Raw genomic sequence first — 19431 nt, forward strand, 5'->3', positions numbered from 1 at the left:
CACATACACCTAAACATACATACATACATACATACATATACACACACACACACACACATATAAACTTCCACACGAGAATAGATAAATTCTCTTTTCAATCACAATATGGAGAAGATATACTGAGAGGAGGACCATGAATGAAAAGGCAGAAAAAGAGAATTCTGAAACAGTGCTCATATGAGAAAATAAACTTTGCATAAGGATGTGAGGAGTGGCTGCTAAAGATTTCTTCTCTTTTTCATTTCCATAACAAGTGGTTCATCAACTGCAGTTATCTGACAGATATTATTAGGACAATTCATCATATGCTTACAGATATTAAAATTGCAGCATAACTGTTGTTTCATTATCCATAGTTAACATTAAAAGATAACAATAACATATCAGAGGTCACAAGGAAACTGTAAATGTGGTGATATAGGTCAGTCAGGTGAATGCGGCGGTTCTGAACTGAAGTATGGTGTGGCGTCTTGCACGAGAAGTGTGTGGCATACGTCACACACTCTGGAGGGACGTCTGTGTGGCCCGCTGGGAACAGTCTTACTCACACACTCATTGCAGAAGATCTTCCCACAGTGACGACAATGATGCTGGACAAAATGAAGCCATTAATATATATTATCATATCATACATATATATAGGCCTATATACATAAGAGAGAGAGAGAGAGTGAGTGAGTGAGTGAGTTTGTGTGCGTATATATACATAAAGTCATGTGTATGTACATATGTATGTATATGTATATGTATATATATATATATATATATATATATATATTATATATATACATATATATATATATATATATATATATACATATATACATATACATATATATTTGTGTATGTAAGTGTGTATGTGTATGTGTATATGTATACATGTATATGCATATAAGTATGTGTATATGTGTGCAAGACTTGAACAACATACAGTATCTACTTCAAAGTCTATCAAATATAAGCCCAGTCATTCAAAAATGCAATTGTGAACAACCCTGATACTACCATCAGGATGGTAATATAAGGACAAAATGTATAATTGCCAACCTTTCTTCGTCCCATTGCAGAAAATCGCTGCTTGCAACTGTTGCATTCCTCCTGATCCTCTTCATGTTGCCAGCGCACCTAAAATAATACAACAATGAGAGAATGGATGAAAAGTGTGCATAGTTCAATGCCTAACTTTAAATATGAATACGTGAAGGTACTCACTGTTTGTGTTTTTAATCATTCTGACAATCTACACGGAAAACCAGGACATGACCAAAGTTACATGACAATATTTTTTGCAATCACAAATAATAATCTACATGTCTCTGTGTTTGTTTACAAAACAATAACCCTGACATTACCTCTTTTTCTGACTGTCGTATTTTCTCTAGCTGAACCTGGAGGGACTGTGAGAGCCGCACAAAATCTCTTTGGACAGCTTCAGAAGTGTCAAGATCATGCTGGAGAGCAGAAACTCTTCCTCGAAGTTCAACTACTTCAGCTTCCAGTCTTGCCTGCAATTTTGTGACATTAGTCATACCTCTTTAAATTAAACAATGAAAGAGAGAGCAAGAAAAATAAAATAGGAAATATATTTTTGTATACTTCAGTGGTTAAATTATATTTATATGGTCTTTGCCAGTTTTCATTTACTCAATTAAATTACATTACTTAATAACATTATCACATACATCAACAATAAAAACTGATTTCCCTTGGACCTTACAACTGTCATCAAAAGCACATGACACCATTTCCTTCTACTTTCCCTTCCATACATTGATAACCAAACTTACCCTTGCCTGTGTCTGCTCAGCTACCTGTGTTTTGAGAGCAGAGATGATTTGCTGGCTCTTGAGCTGTGCCTCAGACTGCCTGTTCTCCAGCTCTTTAAGTTGCGCATCACTCTCTGCCCTGCTTCTTCGTTCAGCCTTCATCTGGCTCTCTACACTTTCCAAGACAGCAACCTTCTCTCTGTTAGGGAGAAATTCAAAGGCTCTTAAACATCTCCCATTAAAACGGGTTAATAACAGCATGTAGATCTCAACAAGACATCTGCTTCTATATGGCAATGTATCTTTGGAATGAGATCCATGGACTCTATACCTCAGCTGGTCAATCTCTGAAGAGAGACGATCTTCTATGGTGTTTTTCTCATGTTGCTCTGCCAGCACCTGAGGAAAATAATTACTCTAACCTTGTCAAACAGATCTAAAATAAAAGCATATTCTAGTATCCATAACCAATACATATGTAACAAATCAATTACTGATCAAATCTGAATAAATATAAGTAAAATGACCATTGAAAAAATATCATTTCTTTTACCACTTAGGTGAACATATCATTTCTTTTACCACTTAAGTGAACACAGTTCACACATTCTTTGACCTTTAGGAATAAGAGCATGAATTACTTATAGCATCTTTAACTTACTTGATCCTTTAGGAAGAGTATCTCTGATTTGAGCGTCTCTTCAAGATGCTCTTTGGAGACCTTCGCAGCAATGATATCCTCCCGATAACGCAGGAGGAGCAGCTGCATTTCCTGTTACGTGGATGATACTAATAAGCTTGCATTATCGCACTAAAATGTAAGGGCAAATAGTTTCCTTACAACACAAGAAATGAAATAGGACAATAAAAAAAAAATCATAAAAAAGCATAGTTCTACCAACACAATAAAAGTCTTTCTTATAAAGATGAGATTAAAAAACCATACAACGTACATATATAGAACACATAGCACCACGTCCATATAACCTACTGAATCCAAAATTAAATTGACTTTTCCCTCAGAGTATTCTGAAAGCTGTTTATGGTAAAGAACACTCCATTATCAAAAATAAAAGCTGAAATTTTGTTTTACTTCTGGTTATTATAACAATATCAAGTGAGCCATACAAATAAATGTTATAATCTTATATTCTACTGCATATCCTCAATTTCTCCCTTGTCAATCTGTGCAATATTTCATGGTATTTTTTCAGTATATCTTCTGATATGCTTCAGTAGTGACAGTGAAAAAAGAAAGTTTATTTCATACAATCCTGTTGATGTGATGTCACCATCACATCATGCAAAATTTGGCCAAAGGGGGAGGTGATGTGAATGTGCCGTTATGGGAAAGATTTGGCTGAGGACTGACCTGAAGGGAGTGACTCGCTGCAAGTGCACAAAGCTCTTGGAGGGTAATAAAACTCAATGGGCACTTAGAAAGGGGCTTTTGCATTATTTCCATTGATAAAAAAATGTGAAAGGTCCATCTGTGAGCCATGACTGGAAGAGCACTAGCTTCAGGGAAGATGCTTTTTCCATGCTCAAGATTCTATTCCTGTCCACTTGGACTAGCAACACAGGTTATATTACAATTGAATATTATGAATATTATTATTATTGCAATGCGTTATGGCCTACCTAGAGAGATGATATGGAGTATGTACAAAGAAAACAGTCTATTACCATTTGGATAAAGTATATCAAATGACACATGTAGACACCGGCAACAAAAAAGCTAAAAATGCTTATGAAGAAAAAGAGAAAATAACACTGCAAATGGAGGCATGGAATCTTGCGCAACAAGCCTATAACCACACACATGCTAAAGGGGCCACTAAAGTAAACCTAATGCCCATATTTTAAGCCATGTGCAGGCAGTGAAGCAACTGGATTCAAAGGATTCATATTTGCAATAAATGACAATAAAGAAGTGGGGATTAGTTAAAAAGTTGCCACCTGTGATTTTCACTGAGATGGAGTGGTGCTACCTCTCTTATAACTACCTTGCACCTAACCATCTAAACTAATCATAAATATAATATCATGGACTAGAATCTTTAAAATCATAAAAAAAAAAAAAATATTAAAAGAATAGTGATAGTGACCTCCATATTATCAGGAAGATTAATAATCTCATTCTGTAGCTGCTGTGAGTGCTGACTGTGCTTACCAACCAGATCATCATTCTCTTTCTGTAATCTGTGGAAAAAAGGTCAGAACAACTGGTTATTTAAACTTCATCATACCCAAACTTCTGCATTCAACACATTAACAGCACTGTTACTGCAGATTATCTTCACAGAAGGCAGGAAAAGAGAGGTATAAAAAAAATTGCTGATGACCACTTGCCTGGTTAGCTCCTGTTGTGCTGCCTCTCTTCGCTCTGTGAGGACTCTTAGCTGGTCATGAAGGTGTGTCACTGTAGCACGAAATTTGGCCACAACTTCATTGTGCTTCCCCGTGGCAGCCTCCACCACACTAGCTACACCAGCAACCTGAGAGAGAAAATCATGTAATAATCTTTGATATTCTGTGTAGATAAAAAGTATGTTGATCATTTTGCAATGGACCTTTCCAAGATAATTTTTTCTCTTATTACATTAAATCTTCATTTATCAAATAGATTATATTTAAGTACATTGCAATTTTTTATGCTACTTGATTTTGAAGCATGATTCTAGTTTTCTAGTTGTACTTCAAATATAGCTCTTCTTGGCATTCCAAAACATATAAAAAGAAAACTTGCACTATCATTGAGACAAATATAAAATAGCTAAAAAGAATACAAACATTCTTAATACTAACCATGTAAGTGAGACTACACAATATAAATATTACAATACAATTCACCACTATATTGAAACGTGTACCATAATAGAGGCTGTAAAGAATCGTAAACAATCAATAGATAAATAATCCTTTTGAAACACAGGACTCACACTTTACCTTTTTTTCATAATCCTCTGCCATAGTACGCCATTTGTCCTCCATCACATGGCGATAGCGGGCTTCACGGTCCAGGTCTTCTCGGTAGCGATTTAGAGCCTTTTCTAGATCTACCTTCTGTTTCTCTGTCTCTCGCTGCTCACTTTGAATCTGGAAATAGTTACAAAGTGTTTACATCTAGTTGACCTTATATTCAGCAAAATTTATCTCAGCTATGAAGCCAATCATCAATGCAAAAGAAGTACATGTATCTATAAAACTGAGACCAATGCAGTAATGAGCCTACCTTCTGCAGCTGCGTTTGATAGTTGGAGCACAATTGACAAGATCGCCCAATACGTGACCTGGCACGCCGGATCTCTTCATTGAGTAAATTCCACTCTACTTCACTAACTACCCTTCTTGAGCCAGTTGACCCTGTACCACTGCCTCCTCCCACAGCCAAATCGATGGTAACGTAGTCATCATCACCGGGTGTTAATATGGATTCACTCTGTGTCACACCCTCTGAATCTGGTGTCACATCTAAGAGAAAAGTAACGTATTAACTTCTGTGCATTTATCATTATACACCTTCAGTATCATAATAAGATTTTAAAAGCTTATATCTCTAATATTTCTATGTCCTTCACATACACTGTGAAAATTAATAAATCTCCCAGAGTCTACTGATGGTATAAAAATCAATATTGTAGGCTGGATTCCATCTTTCCTTTTAACATTGTAAAATATTCATTTTGATTCAACTATCAACACAGAAGTGTTGCAGTCATCATGTAAAACACCTGGTGATTTCAGTCACATAGTATATTGATTTCAGTCACAGGTCACTTTTGTTCCCATTATATGATTTTCACTTCTCTGTGGAAGTAAACATGAAGAGGTAATTTACTTCACAAATTTGCAGTAAATAAAAATGTTAACAGCTTGAAAGTGAGTGCACATAGACATTGTGCATGTGTACTCACTGTGTACACACTGTGTTTTAACAGGACTCAATGACATCCCAATATGAAAAATAGATAGTAGCATACATTTAGTAATGTCTAGTCAAGGTCAAAATTCACTAAGCATTGGTGTCATTTCATTACTATATGCTCTTAATCCATTAGTGATGGCATTAGAAATCTCTCGGCATCATAGACTTTGGTGATTTCTGGCAACAGTCCTGTGCATATAGCCTACCTGGCAGATCAAGTGGTTTGTTATGACAGTTACACACATGACCCTACAGTAACAGGTTAAAATATCATCCTAAAAATATGTGAATGTTGAAACCTAATCATCAAATATTCTCCTGACTATTACCTATTTTTTTTGCGTAATATGGAAGAACAAAACAGAAAAACGACATGGAAATACATGTTATGAACAGTTCTTGATATCCCAACAATGCATAACATTATGAAGAATCCTTGACATCTTGAATATGCATATTACATTTATATATCGTCAAGAATTTCTGAATTTGTAAACTTTAAATCAACACGCTATACATAAAAGAAATAAAGAAAAAAAAAAGAAAAGAAAAGAAAAGAAAAAAAAATCATGAGAAGTAAATTGTCCAGAAGTGCACTACATTAGAAAATTGTTGTGTATCACTCAGCAATTCAGTGCATTTGGAAAATAATCTCAAACATGAAACTGAGGCAGCAAAAATTATCATTTTTTTCTTGGATCAAAAAAAAAAAAAAAAAAAAAAAAAAAAAAAAAAAAGGGGATTGATTGGTTAATGTCATAAGAAAAGGAAAGTATAATTTTAGATATTAACAGCATCTGCCATTCACTTTTTAAGTTATTTAACATTTGTATTTTTATGTCCTTCCTTAACCCACTGACAATTAATAGCAAGTAAACATACCATGGCAAGGATTGGCCCAGATTCCATACGGCACAAGGGCCATATGCCAAGCAAATGGAGGCTACTCTTTGTTTAGCATGCTATGTTTGTGTGGAGGTTTGTGGATAGGCCAGAGCAGGATCACTGTTTCCCTGTACTTCTAATATCATCTCATGACAACCTTCATATTAAGCCATGCACTCACAATTGCACTCCAGTTATTTCCCAGCAACAGTGGGTTATGTAAAGAAAAGGTAGCATGTGATGAAGTTAACATGCTTATCAATTTGACCAAATGCATGCAATATAAAGAGTTCATCAGCTGGGCCATTTTGGAAGCTCAAAAGCCCATATCAAGATATCAGCTCACTAGAGGAAGCTCAAAAAAGTTTTACACAAAGAAAGAAAAAGGAAAACTATGACAATGATGATACCAAACTGAATAAATAAATAACAATAGGAAATAGAATCATAAAGCAGTACAAAAATACATACCATAAATATTTTTCACAGCTGCATGCAAATGTGTATATTTTCTATAGCTCTATACACAACACCAACAAATATGAACATTATGAAAAAGTAAATATTTCTCAGCACTACAGAACTTCACAACAGAAAAAGTTAAGTGCTATGCCATACCTGCAAGAGCTTTCTGTTGGTCTTGAGTGAGCTGAGGCATTTTATCTGGACTGAAACGTTCTGCTAAAAGGCTGTCAGGAGCCAGACTCTCTGGTGCAAGACTGTCTGGAGGTAGACTGTGCGTCTCAGCCTCACTGCTCAGGTCATCACTCTGTTCACTACCAGCAAGCTCTCTGAAAATTTAACAAGTCCAGATTCTGTCATTTCATACAAAGTTTCAATAAATCAACCTATGATCATTTTCTCAAAAAAGCCTACATAAAAAATCAAAATAAAAGTAAAAAAAGTAAAACTAGAATAAACTCCCAATATCTGATGATTTTCTAGCCAGATTTTGATTACCAACACACTTTTTCATAATAAATAAACAAAACAAATAGGAGACTGCAAAAATTAAATAATCATAAATGTTTTAAAACCGAGAAATTAAACAACAGAGTGCATGCTGTCAACAGATCTGTGTAACCAGTACATTCCCAGGACTTATCTGAGAGCCAAAAACAAGAGTTGTTGGCTCTTGTTGTGCTCACTCATCATGCTTCATGACTAGTGCTTTTGTCTGCCAACCTGGGGCCATAGTATTTGCCATGAACTTAAACTTTAGCAAAAACAGATGGGCAACGTCCAGGAAGGAGTGTCTACAAACTTTGTGTGGATAGTGTGTATTATACATGCAGAGTATGAATACATGCATATGTATAGCACATAATATCTATCTGTACTATGCATATACACATATTACATCTGCAAAATTATATGTATATACATGAAAGATGGAATAATGCAATGCTACAATGACATACTGTCATATATGTATATTTATATTTCATGTAATTACAGTTCAGAATGTAATTCATGTAATATGAGTTTACTTTATTGTACTGGTAATTAATATCAAAATCAAATTGTGGCTTCAAAGTGTGAAACTATCAACCAGAAAAAAAGTTACATACCCACGGACAAGTTGGGGTGTAGTAGAAGAGGCATGGTCATCATCAAGGTCCACAAGTGCATAAGGTCGCTCATCATCAGCAACAACCTACAATGAATGTAGAATATTTCTAAAATAGCCTTCTCTACATATAAGTATGAAAGCGCAGTGTACATGTGTACATAAATGTGTATAAGCATACACATTACATCTATTTTCCTTTTAATGTCTATTTATCTCTTGTCTTCTTTTTATAATCTGCACACAAATTCACAGCCTCTCATACCTCCAGATCAGGAGATGGAGAAGTGACTCGTTTTCTGGAAGCAGGTGACATGGAAGAAAGCTGGGGAGATGTAGGCTTGACGCCTGGTTTCAGATCTGGCCGCACCTCTGAGATGGAACTTGCCTGACTTTTGGCTAATGCTTCCTCACTCCTCTGCAGTTCTAGGGTAAGAATTTTAATACATACATGAGAATGTATATGTGGTGATAAAGCACTTCCACTGCCTTAAAGTCTCCTATTTAGCAGCTTAACTTAATAATTCATTGATGGAATGAAAATCTTTTTATACATATTACATTCATATACTAATTTGTTTTCATTCAACATTAAACCTGGTGCTGGACATGTGATTAAATGAGGGGAAAGCAAGGGAGCAAAGAATGAAGACCTATACTCTGAGTCAAGGGTTCCCAAACCTCTTTCAGTAAGAACCACATGATTTACCCATATCAGTTACACACTGAATTGAAAACTGAAATGTATTGATATTAATGCAATACTGTGGGGCATATTAAACTTACTATTGTACAAAAGATTGTATATTACTATACAGATAAATATTAAAATCTGAATCTGATAATGATGCTTGGCTGAATAGTAAGTAAATTGATTAAATATACATCCATGTGCTTCCAAAAACCCTCCTATGTACCTTGTAGGTTCATGAATTCCAGAATGAGAAATCCTGAACTATGTGCACAAAGCAATGAAAGTAATGGTTCTTTCCCTTTCCAATCAGACTTAAAAGTACAGTTAATCACAATCCATAATTTTAGCTTAATTCCATGATAGTTATGCATTTTCTATTACAATTCTTTATTCCTAATACAATCTAACTTACTCCTCATCTACACCAAATATATATATCAAAGTCTTGCTAAATGTTGCTTGCACTTCCTCACCTTCCAATTTTCGTTGCTGATCCACAGTGAGTAAAGACTGCATCCGTCTCATGTCTGCCAGGTGTAAACGCTGAGCTTCGAGGAACTGATCATTTGCACGTTGCCAAGTGTGCTTCAGGTCTCTGTGTTGACGACGTTCATCTTCAAAAGCCTGAAAGTAATTCTTAGTCAGAATATTTACATGGTTTCTGTATAGAGAATATCTTAAAAATCCAATGCTCATACAAGCATAATGCTAAATATGATTTTTATTATGAACTATTAACCTCTCGGATCTGGATGCTTCACTGTCCGCACATGGCCAAAAATACAGACATTAGGGTTACCTGAGTGGCCACTCTGGGTGGGCAGGCAGCTTGTAGGCCTGGCACGCATGAACTCTAATGTGCAGTGACAAGATTCTATACCTCCCTTTTACAATATTACTATCTCTGGAGCCGGTGCTTTTCCAATCATGGCTTATGGATGGTACCTTCCATACTCATTTATCAAAGAAAATAATGCATCACCCCTTTCCTGAATTCCCAATGAGTCTAATCACCCTACAAGAGCTTTGTGCACTCATGGCAAGTCACTCCTGTCACCCTGGTCTACAGCCAAAATTCTTATTGACAGTAAGTTCACATCACCCTAGCCCTCAGCCAAATTTTCTCCAAGACATGTTCACATTACCCATCCCTCAAGCCAAATTTTTTCATGACATGAAGGTCACGTCATCCAGATCATAGGAGATAAGGCATGTTACTTTTTTCCAAGTATTAATAAAAAAAATATATGAGCTGATTATCTAAATGCAGCATTTCTTTAACAATAAATAAAAATCAAGAGCAAATTCAAAACAGATACAGTTTCCTAACTTTACCACAGACCTTGATGATCATATTCTGTTATCAAAATTCATGAACAATACAGAGCATATATAGATGTCAAGACACAAAACAAAACAAAGAAACATAGACCTTAGACCAACACATACACTCAAGCACATACACACACAGGAGCAAAGAAATCTCACAAACAAAAGGAAGATGTATTTCAGAGAGCCACTTTTCAGATTTCTCAACAAACCTGTCTCAGTTCAGTTAGTTGTGTGCGTAGTCTGTCGACATCATCATTGAGTGCAGTTTTTTGTGTATTAAGGATGGCAGTATAGAGCTCAAGATCAGCACGGGATGCCTTCTCTGCTTCTAGTGTGTTACTCATACCTTTTAACTGGAAATATTTTACAATGTAAGATACTACTTGAATACTCTATAAATACTGATTCAACAATATTTCTAAATAAGTAAAACATGATTACTAATTACAGAGATATTTGTTTATAAATACAATACAAAAACTATTCTACTGATTCTAATAAGACTGCAAAAAATAAGTACACGAGAAGTACCTTCTCATCCAGCTGCGTGACCACCAGCTGTGTGTCAGTACCCTGCAGAAGGGGAGCCACTAGATCAGCTGTGTGGAGAGAGGCTGCCTGCTGGGCCTCATGTGCTCGCAGTTGGGCATCCTGGGCACGGATTTTCTCCTTAAGAGCATTAATTTCTTCCTCCAAGGGCTCCACCAGAGACCTAAGAAGTGCAGCATCTTCCTGGGCCTGAGTGAGAGAGCAAAATCAGTTGCAACATTTCAACAAATGAAATACATGGTAGTGACCTACAAAACAAATATGATGGTTAACCATATGAATGATATAAATGAGAATCAGTTAGTTTTATTTTTATTTTAAACAGAGGGTGGATGGGTGTTTAGTGGGGTGCACACATAAATATATATATACACATGCACCAATGTATATATTTAGATATATGTACACAATGGTAATGCAAATGGCTGGGACTAGGAGGGTTTCTAAGCAATGTGGGTTCTAGCTCTACTACTGTCTGAGGTTAGGAAGCCTATCCACTCAATATAATGGCCCTACCTGACAAAAAGTCCTCTGAAAGAAGGCAACATCCCAGACCTTCTGAGCAAGAGAGTTGGAGATGTCAAACTGATCCTACCCATATAAACATACAAAGGAAGGTAGACAAAGATACAGATACTGATATACAGATAGGGCAGACAAATATAAAAATATAGATAGATACAGTTATGAATATATCATATTCCCTAATATCCTCACATCACCATCAGCAGTGTCCATAAATCAGTGCAATAATAACAACAATAAGCAACACAGCAAAATTCCAAAATTCTCTTGATGGCAAATTCCTGTCACTCTGGCCCTAAGCCAATTTTTTCCATGACAGCATACTGACGTAACGCATCCCACAAGTCGAATTTCTTTCTTTATGACCGTCATTAATATCGATACTGTTATTATTATCATTAATGACATTATAATTACAACAGTGTTATCAATAATACTAATAACAAAGGAGAGATAGAAGTCATCTATGTGCAAACACAATTAATAAACTAAACTCACTATTGGCATAGCATGACTGCACATGCCATCCCCAGCGGTAATGGGTTCATGATATGATCAATAATATCAAAAACATAAAAAATATTCTTAATAACCTTAATATTAATATTATCATCATCATTATTATTATTATTATTATTATTATTATTATTATTATTATTAACCGTAATATGGTAACAATTATAGTAATAATGGTAAAATAATAATGATAATAATAAAATAATATCTATGATGATGATAGCAATAATAATAATAATAATAATAATGATGATGATAACAAGAACAGCAATAATAACAACAATAATCATAATGATGATGATGATGATGATGATGATGATGATGATAATAACAATAATAACAATAATAATAACAGCAACAACAACAATATAAATAATAACAATAATGACAACTTTCCAATCTTAAAGTGATGATCAATTACTAAAATTATCAATGGGTCATGCTCTCATTCATCTGATATCAAACCAAACTGGTTCTATTATCATTATATTCACCTTTCATCAGCAAATTTTTTTTATACAAACTGTTGCTTTAACACTGGAAATATCAGTAAATATATTTGCATTAGACTTCAGACAACCTTTATAATAAACTCCTTCCTAGTTATGGTCATATCTCTATTTCTTGTAACTATTCTTATAAACTGGTGCTAATCATTCGATCTGCCAGTCATATTATTTCTTCTATTTCAATAGGAGTTTCCCCTTCCCGCTCCAACAAATGCCTATCATCTCACAATTTATTTCTTAGGAATTCACCACCGAAAATTTTCTTTCTCCAATCCACATGCAATATCACTTCATGATCAATTTACATTTCTAAGATAAAATCACCTCAATATTAGCGAAGCCAAGAATATAAACCAGTAATTAGCTCACTGATGCCAGGATGGAAAATACATGCCACGTCCATTATGATGCTATTTCACTAACTTTTGGGAAAATGTTTATTTCCTATTTCTTTTTGCATTTAATATCATTAACATTATGAATACGAATAGTAACAACATTAATAGCAACAGAAAAAAAGAGAAAGCAAAGGAACAGTGATATCAGGGGGAGGTCAGGTAGGCTTGATGAATCTTTGGTGACTAAGTTCTTGTGGAGCCATCTATTTACAAGTAAACAAAATTAAAAAAAACAAAACTACAGTGGACAGTGCAATTAACTGGCATCAACTGGTTAATTAAGCCTAGAATCATATAATTCATTAATTATGTGCATAATACAAATGAAGTAAGTGGTATGAATTACACATAATTTCCCACGTCATTGACCTATCCTTCACATGGCATCTTAAATTATATTCATAATGTAGTACACTAAAGATAAAGACATTTTATCAGAGTGCTACATGAATGATTGTGATGCTTGTGAATGAGCTAATATATACATTACTAATATGAACATCATGACCGTACGAGGCACATAACAAATACAAGAAAATAAATTTGCCATAAATTGTTAGAGCTAAACCACTTGCTCAAAGTAAACAGATAAATTGAAGACCACAAGACCTGTTGTCATCTTACCTTCCTCATGCTGTCCTCCAGGTTCTCAGCATCTACACCAGTCCCCAGGGGAGGCCCTGCTGAGCCAGTGGAAGGTGTCTTCTCAGGGGTGCTGAGTGCAGACGAGGGACTCAAGCTAGGCACTCTCTTAGCCAAAGACTTGGTGACAGCTGAGATAACACCTGGACTCAGGAGGCTCTCACTCTTTGATCTTATATATGAATCCTGCAGACAAACCGTAGGAATCATTCGAACTCACTTTTCCCTTTTTTTTTTTAAGTAATTCATGAGCTACCTGAGCCTAAATTCTGCATATGCTTACATTTAATTGATGCCTCTCTATTCTTTTACCATTCAAATTTCTTCTGCTGTTACACAATCTGACTTTACCATCAGACTCTAATGCCATCACCATAAAAACTTCCATCACTCACCCACTTGCTCTCTCCCATCCTCCCTCCCTCCCATCACCTCTCCCTCCTTGTATCCCATCTTCCCTTCCATCGTCCAATCCATCTATCTATTCATCCACCCATCTACCAATCCATCCATCCTCCCTCCCATCCACACTCCTTCCCTCCCATCCTCCCATCATTTTATTCATTCATTCATTCATTCATTCATTCATTCATCCATCCTCCTTTCCATCCTTACTTCTTCCCTCACATCTTCTCGCCCTCCCTCCCTCCTTGCACGATGTAGGATATACATAAATACCAATAGACCACATGGCTGTTTACCACATGGCTCCAGATCCCAAATAACAACCACTGAGTCAGCGAGGGCATAGATAACGATGTTATCTGACCTCGCCTGACCCGAGAGTTCATGTCCAACGCGCGGTGTGGTAAGGTCGGCCTAGCCTCCCCCTCCCGGCAGGTTGACCCGACACCACAACCCCGCACAGCGCTTTGATCCTAAGCCAGGTCGTAGCGTGTGTTCACCCCCTTTACTTGTGTTGTGAGTCCTACGTACGTTGACTACCATTACTGTTCACCACTGTACTAAAGTACTCATAGACTCTTACAGACTGGTGTCAGGTTGGTTGTTGCGTCCTTTGGGCTCACAACACAAACACCACCTCCGAAAAAAACACTTGACCGTTCCCAAAGAAATGTCTAAGAAAACAAAACCACATAAGTTCACATTTGGGCCCTTCCCCTTCTATTATTTCTTTTTCCTTTCTTCTTCTCCCGCGGTATGTGGTCAACAAACATGAATATCGTTCATTAGTTAAGTAGTTAATTAATTTCTCTCGTTTTTAGAGATTTATGTTGTTTCAACTGCAATGAATTTAACGCGTTCGTGATTTTTATCTTATCATGAATATCATTTCATTTTATCTCGTTCTTCCCCTCGCCCAGACCTGACCGCGCTTTCTCTTTCCCTTGTGGTCGGTGAGTTGTGGTCTTGACCTGACCTCACCTTTCTCTTTTTCCGGTCAAACCTAGGGATTAACTGTAGCACGATTACATTGTTTATTGGTGACAAGTTCTATCGGCGCTAGAACGGAGCTTGTAATGTGATTTTATTAAAATTTATTATATGGAATATAGAATAGGATCTCCCCCATATCATAGTGCACAGTATTGCCTGATATTACCCGGGGTTGCGTAAATACCTAAAAGATCTGCGCTCCGACCTTTGAAAAGTAGGTACAGGTAAAACCAAAGTTATTCATTCAATCGGCAACTTTGAGTCGGTGTGACCCGCGGTTACATCTGTTAATTAATGAAGGATTAGGGTTTAAGGTAGAATAATTATTTGCTTATTAATCACACCCTTCTCACCCTCTTGAAGTTGCTTGTATGTTTTGGGTGATTCCCAGGCGATTGTGTAATTTGTGGATAACCGTAGGGATTTTCACGAGCGCCCATCACAGATACACAGAAAAGAGCAGGTTATTTATAGATCTTCCTGGCTCTATTCGCTTCAATGTATGGCATTTTGGGTATAGGATTCCCCCCATCGATGAAGTCTAACATGTATAGTTAGCCATGGCCACCTCAGCAGTTCAGATTTGCTGACCCCGAGAAGATTTACTTGTTAAATAGCCTGCAAATATTTTTTCATGTCACCATTTATTATTGCGTACATTCTGTCGCATATCATATGTTGAATTCAATGTGGTAGTTGAAATAATTTTATATAGCTAGCATTGCTAATTTATCTCAGTTTGTAATATTGAACATTAATATTCGTGTTTGTGATTCATTCTCTGTGTGAGGTCACTCCCATTTTCACTCTCATTCACACACACACACACGCTTACTCACTCACTCACTCACTCATCCACGCAGAACAAAAGACACTGAAACCTTTTCATTAATAGGGTTTGTTGCTGTCTTAGTGCCGGCGTAAAGATCTATGATGTATCTCTTTAGCCCGTGATTTTGTAAGTCGTGATGAGTGACTAGTACATTTATTTCTCTTCCATGTGACGACAATTGGTTCAAGTAAATCCTTGCAGATTGCCGTTGTCGTTTCCCTTATCTACTCTCATATCTATCAGAGACGGTTGGTAGTTCAAGCCAGGTCCATGCGGATCACAACTGACGCCTCCCTCTCCTATTTTTTCTTTATCTTTGTGAAAAAAATGAAAATAAATTAAAAACCAAGATTAAAAAACACAAATTTTTATAAATAACCAGCTAGTGGTACTTGACACCCTCTCTTCTCTGTTGCCTTTCTTTTTCTCTTGCTATCTGGCTCTTACGTGCATGATCTGGTTCCCTGACTATATATTGCAGTCGGACCAATGATAACCGACACGGCGCCGAAGGAGGATCCTGCTGCAGAACCGGTCACCTTAGGATGCTGTGGGAAGGACGTCACCAGAAGATCGCCAGAAGTTTGTGGACCAGGATGTTTGTCAAAACGGGTGTTAAGCCATCCCATGATGTAGTGGATGGGCGCTGCCTGCCGAGATGCCCATAGATCCAGTGAAGAACCAGGAACTCACCAGCGCAGGTACCAGTCGCCCCAAGATGCTGTGGATGGGTGACACTTGGCGGACACCTGCAGATCCAGTTGACTCTAGGAGCTCGTCAGCGCAGGTATCAGCCGCCTGAGATGCCACCCCTGCCAGACGCCCATAGATCCAGATGAAGATTACAAGGACATAAAAGACGAGCATGCCGCTGAAAAGGACCTGGTCGACATCTGTGAGGACGTGTGGACAAGGACGCTGCTGAGTTATGCCTGGACGAGGACTACGAAGAAGGCTAGACGAATCCAAAGTCAAGGAGGACCTGTATGCGACTCTCGAGGACATGTGGATGTTGAGGACGGACAAATTATATCAAGGACCAGGAAGAAGAGGACGACAGGGATGAGCAGCCACAAAGATGCACCAGGCAACGCACTCGAGAACGAGACGACCAGCCAAGTTAGGTCACCCTTGAGGCATATCTAAGGCGCCATGAGGGCGAGGTGTGAGTAGGTGGCCGAGCAATGTATGATGTAGCATATACATAAGTACCAATAGACCAGTGGCTGTTTATCACGTGGCTCCAAATCCCAAATAAGAACCATTGAGTCAGCGAGGGTGTAGATGACAATGTTATCTGACCTCGCCTGAGCTGAAGCGTCCGGGCTAGTACACTGGTAACGTGTCGGCCTCTCATCCGAGGGGTCGGCGGTTCGCGCCCCGCCCAGGCGCGAGAAGTTGCAATTGTCGCCCGGAGGTTACTGCTGTGGCTGGGCACCACGGCGGGTAAGGACTAGGTTCAGCCGAGTCAGCACCAGCTGACACACGTGAGTGAGTCGGCATTAGTCGACACAGGCCGGGCTCCCCTCATAGCCCGGGCGAGGCTAAGCTTCGCATATCAGACTTATCCTTAGCCTGAGCTGAGAGTTCGTCACCGGCGTCCACCATGGTAAGGTCGGCCTAGCCCTACCCCTCCGGGCATGTTGACATGTGAACCGCGTTACCCCCAGAAATTGTCTCGTGTGTTCCCAAACTTTGTGTTGAACTCTTAGCAATAAAGAATTACATCCATTATACCAGTATCACTACCCCTGCAAAGCTGCTGTACTAGAGAACTCATAATTTCTTACATTCCTTCCCATACTCTCTCCCTCTCACACACAATATTATGGCTGATGAGAAACTTGCCAAGCTGTTCAAACAAGCAAAAGAAAGAGTTTTTAGCCCTTTCTCTCTCTCTCTCTCTCACTCTTCCTTTTCCTGTAAGACCCAGAACCTTCCAGAAATAAGGATATTTTGGCTTTGCATCCCCTGGCTCACAACCATAAGTGCTTCAAAATGCATGACCATAATAACAACCATGTGTGTAATTTCATCCTACACTTTTCATACTATAACTATTTATTATATCCAGTTTACTTCTTAATCAAAATGACAAAGCTTCTATAGAATCAATAGCAAAGAATTTTGATGTTTTTCATAATTTTAGAAATCATTATCACTATTATTATTATCCTATCTCATACTCACAACTACAGTTACGATCACCAAAACTGCAATTCATCTGTAAAGGCTATTGTAATTCTTGTAACCATCAACACATTGATCTCATTTTCTGTAACTTTTATTCAGATAACACCATCAATGGCTTCCTTAAAAATTCATAGAAGTATTTTAAGTTAAACAAAAACATTAACTGAGGAAGTACATCCATCCTTTAACCTATATTCTCTATCCATATTTACCATCTTGTTCTCACTTTGAACTTCCACTCAAAATTATGGGCTTCATTTATCATCACATATCATAAATAATTATTGGGATTTTATCCTCATGATAAACCAAGGGCAACTGTTTGTAATTCACATCTTACTGATATAAATACTGTGTTTACTTTTTTTACCATTATTTAACCCTTTCCCGACGGGTGGCATGTACGTACATGTCATGGCATGCCTGGACTATCTGCCGGTGGCATGTACATACATGCCATGGTGTGCATGTATGTGTGGCCATGCCATGAGTTTTTTTTTTGGTTACAATTACAAAATATCTTTTTGCCACTGAAAATGTGATTAAGTAGCTTTTAACACTTTTTCTCATTTTTCCTATACTATGCATTTCATAAAGGCTTCTCGGGCTTCCGAGGTTATCATAAAAAAGATTACGTTGGTAATCGACTACACTGGCCAGAGATATTATATAGTATTCACAAAGTGATGATGTAAAACCACGATATGTATTTTGGAAAAAAAAAAAAAAAATCAAGTATTTATAAAAACACTGAACACAAAATTATATCTATATGGAAGTGTTAATATAAATCTGTTGACACTAAAGTTACCTTATAGAATAACTTGAAGAAGAAGAAGAAGAAGAAGAAGAAGAAGAAGAAGAAGAAAAAAAAAAAACTACGGTTTCAATTCCATGATACCACACACTGCTTATTTTATTCAGACTATAGAGCGAATAATGATCAACTATGGAGTCTATATAACAACAAAAATATCCTACAGTCTTGATTTATCAGGAAATATGGCAAATAGAGACCTTAGAAAATAATAATACTGAAAATACAACATAGGCTCTTAGTATTGCGAAGAAAAGGCAAGGGATGCTGGTATTGGGCATGAGCGGTCGTGCATGCTAGGGTGACAATATAAGCCCCCGGCAGTGGGGCCCGGGCCACTATGAATACTACCCGTTGGGAAAGGGTTAATGGCCATTACCTCATAGACCACTTCTTCAACTGTGTAATGGTTTATCTTGCTCTCTGATAATGCAAAAACAAGTAAGGAACCAGTCTTGACAAGAGCTTTAGTAACTTAAAAGAAGGTTCAAAGAACTATAAAAATTAACTAACACTAAGTACTAAAAGCCTCCATTAACTTCAACTAATTTAGACACATATATTTAGAGTCTGGACACTTTCTGGATCCTTGGATCCTAGCAATAATAATAATATTTAGTGAATAATGCTTGCATCATGGTGTATCAATATCAATTGCATTTGAGTTGTTTTACTCCCTTTTACATTTATAAAAATAATAAAAAGGTTTTATCTTTAGTCCTAAACTACAGAATCTGCATGTAAATCAATTGAAACACATCTCAAATACAAAACTGTTATCACACAAAAGTTCTTCAAGTACAAAATACAAGAATATTGCATGTGAGCAAGCACCTCTACCACTAAGATAATAAAAACAAGCAATTCCAAAATACTG

At 37.1% G+C, this 19431-nt stretch overlaps 1 protein-coding gene across 1 annotated transcript in view; it reads right to left on the reverse strand.

The window, feature by feature from the left end:
* Window positions 1-19431, reverse strand: part of LOC119598415 (rab GTPase-binding effector protein 1-like) — a 36308-nt gene continuing 16877 nt past the window's right edge. The window contains exons 5-21 of the mRNA XM_037948059.1: window positions 13297-13500; window positions 10707-10913; window positions 10385-10528; window positions 9317-9467; window positions 8415-8575; window positions 8151-8236; window positions 7198-7370; window positions 5002-5240; window positions 4716-4865; window positions 4119-4264; window positions 3875-3968; window positions 2428-2538; window positions 2098-2165; window positions 1788-1965; window positions 1353-1505; window positions 1048-1125; window positions 1-590 (exon numbers count right to left, since the gene is read on the reverse strand). Coding sequence (XP_037803987.1) covers window positions 423-590; window positions 1048-1125; window positions 1353-1505; window positions 1788-1965; window positions 2098-2165; window positions 2428-2538; window positions 3875-3968; window positions 4119-4264; window positions 4716-4865; window positions 5002-5240; window positions 7198-7370; window positions 8151-8236; window positions 8415-8575; window positions 9317-9467; window positions 10385-10528; window positions 10707-10913; window positions 13297-13500 — 2511 coding nt within the window. The 3' untranslated portion in view covers window positions 1-422. The remainder of the gene's footprint in view (window positions 591-1047; window positions 1126-1352; window positions 1506-1787; window positions 1966-2097; window positions 2166-2427; window positions 2539-3874; window positions 3969-4118; window positions 4265-4715; window positions 4866-5001; window positions 5241-7197; window positions 7371-8150; window positions 8237-8414; window positions 8576-9316; window positions 9468-10384; window positions 10529-10706; window positions 10914-13296; window positions 13501-19431) is intronic.

Source organism: Penaeus monodon, chromosome 41, assembly GCF_015228065.2.
Source record: "Penaeus monodon isolate SGIC_2016 chromosome 41, NSTDA_Pmon_1, whole genome shotgun sequence".
Taxonomy (NCBI): Eukaryota; Metazoa; Arthropoda; class Malacostraca; order Decapoda; family Penaeidae; genus Penaeus; species Penaeus monodon.